The sequence below is a fragment of the Ursus americanus genome, chromosome 9, assembly GCF_024610735.1.
Source record: "Ursus americanus isolate L20-20 chromosome 9, mUrsAme1.1.p, whole genome shotgun sequence".
NCBI lineage: Eukaryota > Metazoa > Chordata > Mammalia > Carnivora > Ursidae > Ursus > Ursus americanus.
The window spans coordinates 35815384-35831921 of NC_142135.1; the positions used below are offsets into that span (position 1 = coordinate 35815384).

Below are 16538 nucleotides of genomic sequence, written 5' to 3' on the forward strand. Positions count from 1 at the left end.
GTGATGATATAGCTTTTTTTTTTAATCATTCAGGATTCAAGTGCATAGGACAGTTCAACATTGAAAATGATGATGTATTCATTTCATCATCCAAATATTCGGGTGTATACAACATATAGTTGTATGGTAGGCATACTGGTGATTGATACAAAGACCCTCCCCCTTTACATTCCCATTCTATATTTATTCACACAGAAACATTTTCACAATATTTAACATGAATATTTCAAAAGAGCACATATAATGTGATTCCATTTGCATGAAATTTATGTAATAAAATATAAATATTAAAATTATAGATTATATCTATATCTTTCCCTGGTGAGATGTTTGGATGGATGTTTATGAAAATGTTTACAATGGTTTTTCTTAGATGCCAGAATTTTGGAGTGATTTTTATATTCTTCATAAATTATTTATTTTAAAATATTTTTATATTAGTATGAAAGAAAATTAAAGAGTTCATAAATTACATCACATTAGTAATATTGACTTGATGAAACCACAGGTGTGGTACTCACCACAAAATACGTTTTCATTTAATGTTATGACTCCTTTACTATAAGTTTACACTAATATAGTCTTATCCCTTTTTTGGAATAACTTAATATAATTACAGGATGGAATCAAACAATATGCAAGTTCTTCAGGATCTGCTATCAAAACAGTTACTATAGCCACTGACCCAGTTTTAGGCCTACAAGCATATGGTCGGCAGGTAAGCAGTAAATGTGTCACAGATACCTCTTCTTTCGAGCATTGGATAGTAGAATGCAGTCACTCAGTTATTTTACAATAGTAGAGGTGTGCTTGTTTGAAAATGAAGGTAAAATTATACTAGGAGAGATTAGAAGGGAATTTCCTTGAGCCTTCGGAGAACATTAAAATTTCAGCGGATCTTGGACAATATAATCAACGAAAATACTTTTTGATACATATGAAGAAGATGTAAGAGGCAGCAGTTGAAATGACTATCTTATTGGAAAAGAGAATAAGGCAGATAGAGAACAAGATAGAATACATTTGGTTGATATATTCTTGGGCTAAAAAAAAGAAAGAAAAACATCAAAGGCTCAGTCTCAATTTTTTAGTTCTTTGACATGGTCCTAATGTTGGCCAGTACATGACCATCAACAATACATTCATAGATTTTATGTTTATATTTACATTTATAACTTGTACATTCCATGAAATTTCATAAGTTTAATTTATGTCCATTTTTAATGACTTGTATGAAAAGTGTTTGTGTCTTAGGATAGCACTATCTCAAGAAAAATCTTTTTTGGCATTTAGGAATGTCAAATAAATTCAGCCACTCAGCTAAGATAATTGATAGGCTGTAAAACTGTTATTGAGAGAAGGGAAATGTCCAATTTTGTGACACCATATTTTGAAAAAGGCAGTATCTAAAAGTGTGTGATATGTAATAATGCCATTTGGAAGAACATTCATTAGCAAATGACTAGCATTAAATTTCAGAAACACAGTGTAAAAATAAAGGGGGAAACGTGGAATTCAAGATAGCAGGCTTCTAATTTTCACTGTCATTTACGAGTCAGTATTACCTGGAAGCCTGAAAAAAAAAAATCATGAAATTTGCTTTGAGACTGTTTCCTTATCTGTTAAGAGGAGAAAGGGAGAGAAAAGGGAACGATGGTAATGATCTCTTGTCATATATCTCAGAGTCTTGTAAGAAACTAAAAAGCTTTTGGAAACCAAAGGCATTCCATAAATGTAAATTATTATTGTTGTTGCTATTGAAGGAATACAGGTGAATTATTCCAGCAATTGGTAGAGTAATAGTACACTGCCATTTTGCAAGTGTGGATGCTCTGTATATGCATTTGTTTCAGATGGATTTTACACATTTAAGAATTGCAGTTAATCCAAATGCAAAATACCACCCCCCAAACTTGGATCTCTCTTAAGCATTTAAATTCATAATCAAATTAAATATATATAGGTGCCTGCGTAGCTGTCAAGAAATCTATAAAGCCTTTGCAACATTGATTCATTGAGAAATAGTTAAACACATATCGGTACAGCACATCATTGAATAGTTATATTCAATGTTCAATATTCAAAACCTTCCATAAAAGGTTTAAATGAAGAGGCTTATATAAGCCATCTTACCTTCAATTTATTTCCTGCGGCAAACATTTCCAAAATTAAGTTTCCAAATTGTCTTTCTAGCCAACCTGGTGCTACTCCAAGTACATAGAAGCCTTAGAACAGGAAAGGGTTCTTCTTAAAATTCAAGAAGAGCTGGAAAAAAAGTTATTTACAGGTAATTTTTGCTTTTTGCCTACAGGATTGCTGTGTTACCTTCTACCACAGATTAATTCTAGAGGACTTTGCTTCACTGTTTTCCTTCTTTCTCTTATTTTTGTGCAGCCACACCATCTTTTACAAATTTTAAGTTTCCTGCTTCAGCTATGTCTTTGAAAAAGACCGTATCTTCCCACAACATCCAGAGTGAGTTTTCAGTGATAGTCTACCTGCAGTTCTTTCTTCCTTGTTAGAATTCAGCCGGCCACGAGGACATCAGCATAGCGGCAGCAAGGAGAGATGAAGACTGCTTTGCTCCCAACGGCTCTGACCCACAACTTAGGAGAATTTCAGTATACGTGTGTGCGTGCGTGTGCGTGTGTGCGTGCGTGCTCTGTTTCCCTTTCTGTTTTTTTCTCCTCTGCTGAGAACCTAACACTCCATCCCATTTTCAGAGTGACAGTGCTCATGTGGGTGTATAACCTGCTGCTACTTGATGCAAGGTAAGTCCCAGAGTGGAAGTTGTTCAGTACCCTCCATGTCCCTCTAACACACACACACACACACACACACACACACACACACACCACTAGCAAACTGATGGGTCAGAGTGAGCACCTTGCCTTCTTCTGAGTGGCACAGTCCCCTGAGAAAGAAAGCTTGCAGGGAATGATCATTTATTGCTTCTATTTACTCCTTATCTATTCTTCCACAAAGAACAACAGAAGAATAGGCTCTAGCTCAGTTTCCCAAGTTTTCCCAAGCAGAGTTTTTCCAAGGTCCATCTCCCCAAGTTGGGAATATAAGAAGGAACTGAAAATAACTGAAAATCTAGCCAAGTACTTCTTTCCTGCAGACACTGATGGGATTATACAATTTTGACTGGCCGCTAATGTAAAGGCTTCAATACCTTTACAGAGTGGGATAGTGATATAATGTAGCATATGGCGCGGCCCTTGGACCCTGTCCTTGAAGAACCCGGTAAAGGTCCCTTTCTCTTATCTTCTATCTTACTGCTTAGCTTTCTGTGGATTGGTTTTCTGGTTCTTGGGAGGGATTAATGAGCAGGCCTTTATGGTCTTAGCCTGTTCATCTTTTGTCATTCTTGGTTTATCCTAGCCACTGCACCCTTCTGCAAGTTCCCCAGCCCCTTAGGCCGCCCTCACAGTGCCTCAACCTGGAGGGTTTGCTGACATATCTGTTCATTTTTTTGATCCTTATTACAGCTCTTTGTAAGTTTTTTTCTTTGGTTTCGATTTAGATTTTCCATAGCTGCTTATGTTTTCAACCATTTATTTTTCTCTTGCAGGAATTCCTTAAACCAAATTTACCTGATATGGAAGCTCAAGTGATTTTTTGATGGCCTGCATTAGAGCAAGCCTACCATCTAAATAAAGTTTGGCATGTTATACTCTCATAGTTTTAAAAAGATAGCTATTCCGTATACCTCTAAATAAAACTTATTTAGAACAAAATGATTTCTATCTAGGTTAGAAGAATCAAAATGGTTTGCTAATCACAGAACTTAAGAAAGTACTGTTATGCTCCTCAGGTAATCTTTCAATAAATATTCTTGGAGCATTTACTGTATTTCGTTAGCAGACATAATCGGCAGGGGGTTAGGGGCAACTACTCCTAGCAGTACATTGACCCAAAACATAAGGAGAAGTGCCTTCGAACCCCGTCCCTTTCCCCAGCCCTGAAGGAGCCGTATATTCAAGCCATGGTTCTCAGAGGCAGACTTCAGGGCGTGTAAGAGTCACTTGTGGCATTTGCCAGAAGGGCGATTTCTGGGCTCGCTCTCCTAGAGTCTGATGCAGAAGCTCTTGGGCAGAACCCAGGAATCTCCCTCTTTAACAGACATCCTGGGGGATTGTACTAGAGAGGCTCCGCTAGGACTCTTTGCAGTGAATGTGAGGGTCAGCGAGAGGAGCTTGCAAAAGTAAAAGCGCCCCTATTAACTGGAGTTACACTTGTATCAGAGAAAGCCCAGACACACACCCTCTTCTCCTCTTTCCCAGAGAGAAAGGAGAAAGTGTCAGAAATGACGCGGGAGAATGAACTTCACCAGCTGTAGGCCTCCGGACGCAGAAGCTCTAAAGACTGTGACGTGGATTACGGGATTGGAAGCAACGGACTTCCGCTCTCTCAGAACCCCAGAGAGTAATTGCAAAGTAGAAATCGCTATTCCTGATTCTCTAAAGAGTTACACATTTTAAAGAGGGAAAGCATCAGGAGGCACACTTCAGAGAGAGTTTTTCTTCTAAAGCAGTGGTTTGGACACTTGTTACAGCTTTGGAGCCCTGTAGTTTCCTCTGCTTTCACTCTGCTCCACACCCGTGGTGGCTGTGAAGCCTGTAACTTTTCTATGCTTTGCACTTGTTCTGTGCTGTTCCTTTCCTTTCTTCCCTTCCCTTCCCTTCCCTTCCCTTCCCTTTCTTTCCTTTCCTTTCCTTTCTTTTCCTTTCCTTTCCTTCCTTTCCTTTCCTTCCGTTCGCTTCCCTCCCCTTCCCTCCCCCTCCCTCCCCTTTTTCTTTCTTTCTCTCTCTTTCTTTTCTTTTCTTTTCTTTTCTTTTCTTTTCTTTTCTTTTCTTTTCTTTTCTTTCTTTTCTTTCTTTTCTTTTTTCTTTTCTTTCTTCCTTTCTGATATTCCACTCTGTTTCTGCCTTCTTTTGGTTTTAATTGAACATTTTCTAAGATTCCATTTTCTCTCCTCTCTTAGCATGTCAGTTGTACTTCTTTTTTAAAGAAGTTGCCCCAGAGTTTGCAATATGCATTTACAACTGATAACAGCCTGCTTTCAAGCACTACTGGGTACTGCTTGGGTGTTGCACGTGCCTTATCACACAGCATGTCCACTTCCTCCCTCCTGTCCCTTATCCCTTCACTGGTCAGTTCACTTCACTTGTCCATAAGCTATAATCACTGAATACATTCTTGCTATTATCATCTTAAACTGTTTTCTGTTAGGTCAATTAAGAATAAGAAAAATAAAAATTATTTCCCCTTCATTTATTCCTTCTCTAATGCTCTTCCCTTCTTTATGTGGATCCAAGTTTCTGACCTATTATCATTTTCCTTCTCTCCGAAGAACTTCTTTCATCATTTCTTGTAAGGCAGGTCTACTGGAGACAAATTCCCTCAATTTTTGTATGCCTCAGAAAGTCTTTATATCTCCTTCACTTTTGAAGAATAATTTCACTGTATACAGAATTCGAGGTTAGTGGTTTTATTCTTTCAACACTTCATATATTTCACTCCATTCTCCTCTTGCTTGCATGTTTTCAGAAGAGAAATCAAATATAATTCTTACCTTGTTCCCCTGGCTTCTTTCAAGATTCTCTTTGTGACTTTCTGCAATTCAAATATAGTAAGTCTAGGTGTAGATTTTATGCTATCTATCCTACTTATGTTCTATGAGTTTCCTAGGTTAGTGGTTTGGTGTCTGTCATTAATTTTAGAAAATTCTCAGTCATCATGATTTCAAATATTGCTTCTGTTACTTATCTTCTCCTTCTGGTATTTCTATGACACACCTGTTGCACCTTTTATAACTGTCCCACAGTTCTTGGATATTCTTTTCTTTTCCACTGTTTGTTTGTTTTTTTTTCCCCTTACATTTCAGTTTTGAAATTTTCTGCTGACCTTTCTTCAGGCTCACTGATTCTTTCCTTAGCTATGTCTAGTCCATTGGGAAGCCCATCAAAAGCATTCTTCATTTCTGTTAGAATGTTTTCAGTTTCTAGTATTTCATTTAGAATTTGTTTTAGAACTTCCATTGCTCTGCTTATATGACTCATCTGGTCTGACATAGTATCTACTTTTTTTAGTAGATCTCTTAGCATATTAATCATTTTACATTTTTGATCTGATAATTCCAAAATCTCTGCCATATCTGAGTCTGGTTCAGATTCTCGCTTTATTTTTTCAGACTGTTTTTTTTCCCTTGTCTTTTAGCATGCTTTTTAATATTTTATAGAAAACAAGACATGATAAAAGGAACTGAGGTTATATGGGCCTTTAGTGTGAGGTTTTATGTTTATCTGGCTAAGCATTAGGCTATATTTACTGTTTGCTGTGGCTGTGGTGTTACAGGCTGAAATTTCCCGTATGTCCTTGTTTTTGTCTCCTCTGTTGTTGTGGGTTTTTCTGGAGACTCCTTAATAGGGTCTGAGGCTTCCAGTTCTTTTAGCTGAAATCACGGTTATTACACCAGAACCCTGTTGATGTGGTAAAGTGTAGGAGGAGGGGAAGTGTTTTACATTCTGTTGGTTATATGTCAGTCTTCTGGTGAGACTGAGTTGGGTATTTCCCTTCCCCCAGGTCGTTTAGGCTTTAGTAAAACCCCAGTCCATTAGGCTCCGGTAAAATAGTTTCCCTTGAGGGCAGGCCTTGTTAGGAAGAGAACTCTGGGTGTATTCCAAAATGTTTACTTTACCACTCCCTCTACCAGAAGCAGGAGGGGATTTTTCTCTGATCCTTACAGTGAGAACCTGGTGGAGCTACTGGAAGTAAAACCCAAGAATGTGGACCCCACCCCCCACCCCCCAGAGACAGGGCCTCTCTCAAGCTGGTCTGCCCTGAGCCTGGAGCAAGTCATCAATTACGATGTAAAGAATTTCTCCCCAAATTAACTCCAGCTGCTGGCTTCTGCTCCTGGTAAGCTGTGATTCTCTGTATCTGCCTGTCTTTCTCTCCAGTTTTAGGGGCAGCAGTTTGCCCTGTTACCACAGTTCTTTGAAGGATCCAAGAAGAGTTGTTGATTTTCAGTTTGTTCAGTTTTTTTCTTGTTGAGGACAGTAGTGATGACTTCTAAGCTCTTTAACATGTTGGGTGGGACCCTCAAGTTTGACACCAGTATTTTAAAGAATTCTGTAGTTAGTTTTAAGATAAAATTAAGAAAAGTTAAATTATTTGTTTTATTGTGTGAGATATATATATATATATATAAAATTGATGGCAATCTTTATGTTATAAATATTCACATGATCATTTTGGCCTACTCTCAAAGCATCCCCCAGCATGGGCTAGTCTCAACTTCTTGGCACTAGAAACAAGTTCCTTATATTGGCATGCTCAGGAAGTATCTTCTGACTGTGGTTCTACTGATTCTTCTTAACATCTCTTCATTCATCTCCTCCTTCTCCCAAGCCCATTGGATGACTTCCTTGTTCCAGATTCTTAGCACCTTGAATCTGATTCCTCATTAGTATCTCTGTCTTCTGCTTGACCACATTCCAGTTGTGCTCAGTGATTTTTTTATAAAATCATACCTCCTTATGACATTACTTTGCCTAAATCCTTCATTAAGATGATCAGTGGGGCACCTGGGTGGTTCAGTCGGTTAAATGTCTGATTATTGATTTTGGCTCAGGTTATGATCACAGGGTTATGAGATCAAGCCCAGTGTCAGGCTCCAGGCTTGGTGGGGAGTCTGCTTGAGATTTTCTGTCTCCCTTTCCCTCTGCCCCTCCTCTCTCTCCCTCTCTCAAATAAATAAATAAATAAATAAATAAATAAATAAATAAATAAATAAAATCATAAAAAAAAAGATGATTGCTAAACCTGTTATTGATAAAATAGAGGTTCTTTTTTTTTTTTTTTTCCTCAGAGCAAGAGAGAGAGTGTGCATGCAAGCAGGGGAGAGGGGCAGAAGGAAAGGGAGACAAAGAATCTTAAGCAGGCTCTGACCCTGAGATCATGACCCAAGCCAAAATCAAGAGTTGGATTCTTAACCAGCTGAGCCACCCAGGTGCCCCAAGAAATTCATTACTCAGCGTGACATACTTATAAGTCCCTCCTGTCTTCTGATATAAATATTCAGATCAGGCATTTGTTTTTCTGGGAAGCTATTGCTGATATTCTTCTCTTACCCTAGCATGCCCCCCTCCCCCAACTACAGAAGTTATCACTCCCTCTTCCGTCTTACCACACTGTGGCTTATTTATTCCTCTGTGATAACCCTTGTCATATGGATTGTAATTTTTTGTCCACATGCCTGTTTCCACAATAAAGCTGTTATTTGAACTTTCATTCCAGCACCTCACATAGAATATCTAGAAAATAGATGTTCATTAAATATTTGTTGAAAAAAATGAAGGAAATGTCTCCACTGTAAAGATCACAGGAAGGTAAAAATCACTGCATATGTAAGAAAGGTCAATATAATGCCATTCACAAAAATTTGCCAGTAGTATTTTTTTAGTTAAAATACATAATAATATCACAATTTCATGTGAAGTATATAATCTTTGTCTATCTATATCATTTTTCATATTTATGAAATGTACCTACATGTCATCATGTCGTTCAGAGAAGAAATTAGTGCTCATTAAATCACATTAAATCACTTAAATTACTTCAGGCCTGGGTTTTTCAACCTTGGCACTATTGACATTTTTGGCCAGCTAATTCTTTGTTGTGGAGGGCTGGCGTCCTGTGCAGTGTTGGATGCTTCACAATATCCCTGGCCTCTACCCAGTGGAGGCCAGTAGCACCTCCTCAGTTGTGACAACCCAAAATATTTCCAGACATTGCCAAAATACCTAGATGAGAACCACTGCTTTAGATTTGGAGCATTTTTATGTTTAATTTTTTTTTTTTTTTTAAAGATTTTATTTATTTATTCGACAGAGATAGAGACAGCCAGCGAGAGAGGGAACACAAGCAGGGGAAGTGGGAGAGGACGAAGCAGGCTCCTAGCAGAGGAGCCTGATGTGGGGCTCGATCCCGTAACGCTGGGATCATGCCCTGAGCCGAAGGCAGACGCTTAACCGCTGTGCCACCCAGGCGCCCCTATGTTTAATTTTTTGAGATCTCTACTTACGATGGAATCTTTAAATTCTAGTTCCCCAGCATATTCTTTTTTAAAAAGTATCATAGTACCTAGCCCCATACACTACCAATAGTGCCTTCTAACAGATGACTTATTTGTTTTAGCGGTATCTATATTACATCCATTTGAGTAGTTTCTTTTCTTTTACATCATCTTTGGAAGTATAATGCCTAGAGGAAATGCTCAATTTTTGTTGAATTAATAAAACTTAAAATACATTCCTTACTTACATTTAATGTAATATATATGTTAGGTAATCTTAAAAGTGCCCTTAAATCTGACTTGGGTTTGTACAAATAAATTAATTAATTCTAATTGTGCTAACTATTTATATCTGATGTGCTTCTTGATTTTATGAGCTGAGTTAAATTCTCATAAAAAAAAAGACCACTTACTTTTGGAAGAGACTTAGCTTTTAAAACACACAAATTATGTATACTTTGTCAACGTATACCCTTCAAAACGTGGGAAAATTGATCTCCTACTTTGTTTACACTATTGTTTGGGGTGAATAAGTATATTTTGAAATAAAAATAATAGTGAAATAATCCAAAAGTAATTTGTCCAGTTGGGTCAGATTTCAGCTTGTGTATATTATTTTCTAATAAACATTTAGTATTAAAGGTATAATCTTCATGTTATATTTCTTAAATGTGTATCATTATAATTTGTCATATAATTGACAATTACTTTATAGTGCATTATCTGTGAATAATTGTATTTTTTTCTTAATTGGCATTCCCTTTTAAAAATTACAGTGAAATTTCTGCTTCAAAAAATTTCTCAGTTGGTATATATCCAATGATTCACTGGAATTTGATTCTAATCTTGGATCTGTAACTGCCTTTCTGATGCAGGGCCATTTATTTTACTTTTTGAGTCTCTATTATTTATATATATAGACCAAAAGGTCCTTTTTAAAAGATTTTATTTATTATTTGAGAGAGAGAGAAATTGAGAGAACAAGTGGGAGGAGGGGCAGAGGGAGAAGCAGACTCCCTATGGAGCAGGGAGCCTGACGCAGGACTTGATCCCAGGACCCTGGGATCATGACCTTAGCCAAAGGCAGATGCTTAACTGACCAACCCACCCAATGACCCCAAAAGATCCTTTTTTAAATTTTAGCTCTAATATTATGGGATTTTGTGAGTTTATACTACTGCAACTTTTTAATGTGTATCTATAGAGTTTTGGTATATTTCTCAATGAGCAATTATTTCTATATTTTGAATTAGAACCTTGGATACAAAGATGAAAAAATTCCGCTCTGTGCTGTTTCTTTTTCCAAAGTCAAATATTTAGGGTGTAGGTCTGGCCTGAAATATTTATTGTTTCAGAAATCTCTTCTTTATTGTAATTATTATAAAATTGATATATGTACCTAGGAAAAAAGAAAAAATTCAATAGTACATGATGATATTGAATGGTAATCCCCTTCTTTACCCCCATTGTGACAGAGACTGTTTCCCATCATCTATCCAACTCTTACTCCTTTTAATAATGTAATCCCCAAGTTTTAGCTGTGTCCTTGACTACCTAACTGGAGTTAACTGTCATTACCCAGTCTACCCTGCAGGTAGACGTTAACACGTGAAAAATTTCAGGTCAAGGGGATGTGAGCAGAAGTATGAGATATCCATTCGGGTCTTTTTTGAAAATGAAATATCCCAACACATAGATGGGACACCTCCCTAAGGAATTATGTAGCCTGGGTCTCTGGATGACCTCATAAAGGAGAGATGTCTCACTCTGGATTGTTATGTGAGAGAAAAATCCTTATCTTGTTTGAGTCACTTTATTTTTGTGCCTTTTTTTTTTAACACCAGCTTTTCTTAGATGTTAAGTAATATAAAAATTACTACTAGTAGGGTACTGCCATAATAAAAACCTAAAATGTGAAGTCCATTAAGCAATCAATCATTGAGCACCAGGAAACAGATAATTGAAGGTGAGAAAACTGGTGACCTTTGTAATGTCATAGCAAAATATTTGGTGAAGCTGTTACTTCTGATAACCTGGAAGGCAGACCATGTGCCTGTTGTGCCCATAGCTTTCTTTCTTCTTTTTTTTTTTTAATGATTTTTTTATTATGTTAGTCACCATACAGTACATCCCCGGTTTCTGATGTAAAGTTTGATGATTCATTAGTGGCGTATAACACCCAGTGCACCATGCAATACGTGCCCTCCTTACTACCCATCACCAGTCTATCCCATTCCCCCACCCCCCTCCCCTCTGAGGCCCTCAGTTTGTTTCTCATAGTCCATAGTCTCTCATGTTCCATTCCCCCTTCTGATTACCCCCCCTTTCTTTATCCCTTTCTTCCCCTACCGATCTTCCTAGTTCTTATGTTCCATAGATGAGAGAAATCATATGAAAATTGTCTTTCTCTGCTTGACTTATTTCACTTAGCATTATCTCCTCCAGTGCCATCCATGTTGCAGCAAATGTTGAGAATTCATTCTTTCTGATAGCTGAGTAATATTCCATTGTATATATGGACCACAACTTCTTAATCCAGTCATCTGTTGAAGGGCATCTCGGCTTCTTCCACGATTTAGCTATTGTGGACAATGCTGCTATGAACATTGGGGTGCATATGGCCCTTCTCTTCACTACATCTGTATCTTTGGGGTAAACACCCAGTAGTGCAATGGCTGGGTCATAGGGTAGCTCAATTTTTAACTTTTTAAGGGACCTCCACACTGTTTTCCAGAGTGGCTGTACCAACTTGCATTCCCACCAACAATGTAGGAGGGATCCCCTTTCTCCACATCCTCTCCAGCAATTGTTGTTTCTTGCCTTGTCAATTTTTTGCCATTCTAACTGGCGTAAGGTGGTATCTCAGTGTGGTTTTGATTTGAATTTCCCTGATGGCTAGTGATTTTGAACATTTTTTCATGTGTCTGTTAGCCATTTGTATGTCATCATTGGAAAAGTGTCTGTTCATATCTTCTGCCCATTTTTGATTTATTTGTTTCTCGTGTATTGAGTTTGAGAAGTTCTTTGTAGATCTTCATACCAGTCCTTTATCTGTAGTGTCATTTGCAAATATATTCTCCCATTCCGTGGGCTGCCTCTTAGTTTTTTTGACCGTTTCCTTGGCTGTGCAGAAGATTTTTATCTTGATGAAGTCCCACAAGTTCATTTTATCTTTTGTTTCTCTTGCCTTTGGAGATGTGTCATGAAAAAGGTTGCTTTGGCCAATGTCGTAGAGGTTACTGCCTATGTTCTCCTCTAGAATTTTGATGGATTCCTGTCTCACATCGAGGTCTTTCATCCATTTGGAGTTTATTTTTGTGTATGGTGTGAGATAGTGGTCAAGTTTCATTCTTTTGCATGTAGCTGTCCAATTTTCCCAGCACCATTTATTGAAGAGACTGTCTTTTTCCCATCGGATGTTTTTTCCTGCTTTATCAAAGATTAGCTGTCCCAAGAGCCGAGGGTCCATTTCTGGGCTCTCTATTCTGTTCCATTGGTCTATGTGTCTGTTTTTGTGCCAGTACCATGCTGTCTTTGTGATCACAGCTTTGTAGTACAGCTCGAAATCCAGCATTGTGATGCCCCCAGCTTTGTTTTTCCTTTTCAACAGTTCCTTGGAGATTCGGGGTCTTTTCTGGTTCCATACAAATTTAAGGACTATTTGTTCCAGTTCTTTGAAAAATGTCCTCGGTATTTTGATCGGGCTAGCATTGAAAGTGTAGATTGCTCTGGGTACCATGGACATTTTAACTGTGTTAATTCTTCCGATCCATGAGCATGGAATATTTTTCCATCTTTTTATGTCTTCCTCAATGTCTTTCAAGAGTGATTTATAGTTTCTAGAATATAGGTCCTTTACGTCTCTGGTTAAGTTAATTCCAAGGTAACATATGGTTTTTGGTGCTATTGTAAATGGGATGGATTCCCTAATTTCTCTTTCTTCAGTCTCGTTATTCGTGTATAGAAATGCAACTGATTTCTGAGCATTGATTTTGTATCCCGCCACATTACTGAATTGCTCTATGACTTCTAATAGTTTGGGAGTGGATTCTTTTGGGTTTTCCATATAGAGTATCATGTCATCTGCGAAGAGAGACAGTTTGACTTCTTCTTTGCCGATTTGGATACCTTTTATCCCTTTTTGTTGTCTGATTGCTGTTGCAAGGACTTCTAGTACTATGTTGAATAATAGTGGCGAGAGTGGGCATCCTTGTCTTGTTCCTGATCTTAAGGCTTCCAGCTTTTCCCCATTGAGAATAATATTTGCTGTAGGCTTTTCATAGATGGCTTTTATGAGATTGAGAAATGTACCCTCTATTCCTACACTCTGAAGGGTTTTAATCAGGAAAGGATGCTGTATTTTGTCAAATGCTTTTTCTGCATCAATTGAGAGGATCATATGGTTCCTGAGACTTTTCTTGTTGATATGATGTATCTCGCTGATCGATTTGCGCATGTTGAACCACGCTTGCATCCCAGGGATGAATCCCACTTGGTCATGATAGATAATCCTTTTAATGTACTGTTGGATTCTATTAGCCAGGATCTTGTTGAGGATTTTGGCATCCATATTCATTAGGGAAATTGGTCTGTAATTCTCCTTTTTGATGGGGTCTTTGCCTGGTTTGGGGATCAAGGTAATATTGGCCTCGTAGAATGAGTTTGGTAGCTTTCCTTCTGTTTCTATTTTTTGAAATAGCTTTAGGAGAATAGGTATTATTTCTTCTTTGAATGTTTGGTAGAATTCCCCAGGAAAACCGTCCGGGCCTGGAGTTTTGTTATTTGGAAGGTTGTTTATCACTGACTCAATCTCTTCATAATTAATTGGCCTGTTTAAGAAATCAATGTCTTCCTGTTTCCGTCTTGGTAGTTTATAGGTTTCCAGGAAGGCCTCCATCTCTTCCAGATTGCTTAGTTTATTGGCATATAGCTGTTGATAAAAGTTTCTAATAATCCTTCCAATTTCATTGGTGTTGGTCGTGACCTCTCCTTTTTCACTCATAATTTTATTAATTTGGGTCCTTTCTCTTTTCTTTTGGATAAGTCTTGCCAGTGGTCTGTCAATTTTATTGATTCTCTCAAAGAACCAGCTTCTAGTCCTGTTGATCTGCTCTACTGTACTTCTGGTTTCTAATTCATTGATTTCTGCTCTAATCTTGGTCAACTGTTTCCTCGTGAGTGATTAGGCCTGTCCCTCTGTTGCTGTTCCAGCTTCTTGAGGTGAGAATATAAAAACTGCATTTTAGATTTTTCTATTCTTTTGAGTGAGGCTTGGATGGCTATGTATTTCCCCCTTAGGACTGCCTTTGCAGTATCCCATAGGTTTTGGACCATTACGTTTTCATTTTCGTTGGTCTCCATAAATTGTTTAAATTGATTTTTGATTTCCTGGTTTATCGAGTCATTCCTGAGCAGGATGGTTCTTAGTCTCCAAGTGTTTGAGTTTCTTCCAAATTTTTCCTTGTGGTTGAGTTCCAATTTCAGAGTGTTGTGGTCTGAGAATATGCAGGGGATAATTTCAATCTTTTGGTATCGGTTGAGACCTGTTTTGTGTCCCAGAACATGGTCTATTCTTGAGAATGTTCCATGGGCATTAGAATAGAATGAGTATTCTTTGGTTCTGGGGTGTAGTGTTCTATATATATCTATGAGGTCCAACTCGTCGAGTATGCCATAGCTTTCTAAAAGATGTGGTGATGTGGTCCAAAAAAAAAAAAAAAAAAAAAGGATAGAATGTTGGTGTGTTTATGTGTTGTTGGTCCTTGTTGCTTTTAGCTTTAGATATATATCAGGCAAGAATTAAACTGTGTACAAGTAGAAATGGAAGTTAAGGGAGTTAAATTCTCTGACTATGACTTGCAATTAAAATTGACATAGAAGCTAATAATTTGGACTCTCGAAGTTGGAAAAGTCAACTGCAGCTATGCCCCATTAAGCAGAGCCTTTGGTCAGTGCACTTCCAAATGTTTCTCAGTAAGACTTTTCATCTGGACAGTAGTGGCCCTGTAACAAAGGTCAAAGTAGAGGGATTGCCTTCCTTATTTAGCCTATTGTTTTATATGACCTTACAATAGCCACCATTAAAATAACAGGGAAATGTGCTAAGTATAGAAGTGAATAAATAAAATAAAAGAGAGTTGGCAGGCTTAAGAACTGAGACCAGAAGAGATTTTGACATGGAACCAACTGGTAGTAAATAGACTGAAAGCTTACTAAATTTTGATGGAATTGTATTCTCAACAAAACCACAAGCCTGGCCTGAAAATGCCTGTAATTTTTCAATCTATAAAACAACCACCAGGCCCCCAAACTTGCATCATCAGAAAGCAGGCTGTGAAATTTTTACAACCTCCAAAGAGGCCCACTTTCCAATGCCAACTTCAGATGTGGCCTAGAGGATAATAGATAAGGCAAATTTATTTCAGAAGGCAAAGCTAGGGACCCCAGAGGACTAGGGGGAAGTTGTTTCTCCCATGGAGTAGAATTAAGATCCAATAAGGAATCTTAGTTCAGGCTGCTATAACAGAATACCTTAGAGTGGGTGGCTTATAAACATCGGAAATTTATCCCTCACAGTTCTGGAGGCTGGAAGTCCAAGATCAGGAAGACTGCAGCCGTTTTCAGTGTCCAGTGAAAACCCCCCTTCCTGATTCATAGATGGCTGTCTTCTCATTGTGTACGCACATGGCAGGAGGGAGAAGGGAGACTTTGGATACTCTTTCATAAGGACACTAATCTCACTCGTTAGGGCTCTACTCTCATGCTCAAAGTCCTATCTCCTATACTAACACATTGGCAATTAGGATTTCAACAGAAGAATTTGGGAGGGGAAATAAAAATTCAGTCCATTATACAAGGTGTTTTCACAGTTCCTGCCAAGAAGATGAATTGTGGCTTCTATGTGTTGTCCAGTCTTCCCTTTGCAAAGCATCATAATTGTAGTTTCTATTCTCAGCTCTGGTTTATATGTCAACATGATCCCATCAGCTTTCTACTGTCAAAATTTCTGCTCCACTGACGAGTTCCTTTCCCATCCTCAGTACTATGTTTGTTTGTTTTATGTTAGTCACCATACGGTACATCATTAGTTTTTGATGTAGTGTTCCGTGATTGATTGTTTGCATATAACACCCAGTGCTCCATGTAATACATGCTCTCCTTAACACCTATCACTGGGCTAACCCACCCCCACCCATCTCCCCTCTGAAACCCTCAGTTTGTTTCCTGGAGTCCATAGTATCTCATGGTTCATCTCCCACTCTGATTTTCCCCCCTTCATTTTTCCCTTCCTTCTCTTAATGTCCTCCAAGCTATTCTTTATGTTCCACATATAAGTGAAACCATATGATAATTGTCTTTCTCTGCTTGACTTATTTCACTTAGCATAATCCCCTCCAGTTCCATCCATGTTGATGAAAATGGTGGGTATTCATCCTTTCTGATGGCTAAGTAA

The 16538-nt window shown here is 38.0% G+C and overlaps 1 protein-coding gene across 1 annotated transcript in view; it reads left to right on the forward strand.

Annotated features, from left to right (window-relative positions):
* The window catches only part of RGS22 (regulator of G protein signaling 22), a 118158-nt gene extending 115349 nt beyond the window's left edge, over nt 1–2809 (forward strand). The window contains exons 24-27 of the mRNA XM_087864424.1: nt 620–718; nt 2194–2287; nt 2395–2475; nt 2724–2809. Coding sequence (XP_087720550.1) covers nt 620–718; nt 2194–2287; nt 2395–2475; nt 2724–2728 — 279 coding nt within the window. The 3' untranslated portion in view covers nt 2729–2809. The remainder of the gene's footprint in view (nt 1–619; nt 719–2193; nt 2288–2394; nt 2476–2723) is intronic.
* The last annotated feature ends 13729 nt before the right edge of the window (nt 2810–16538 follow it).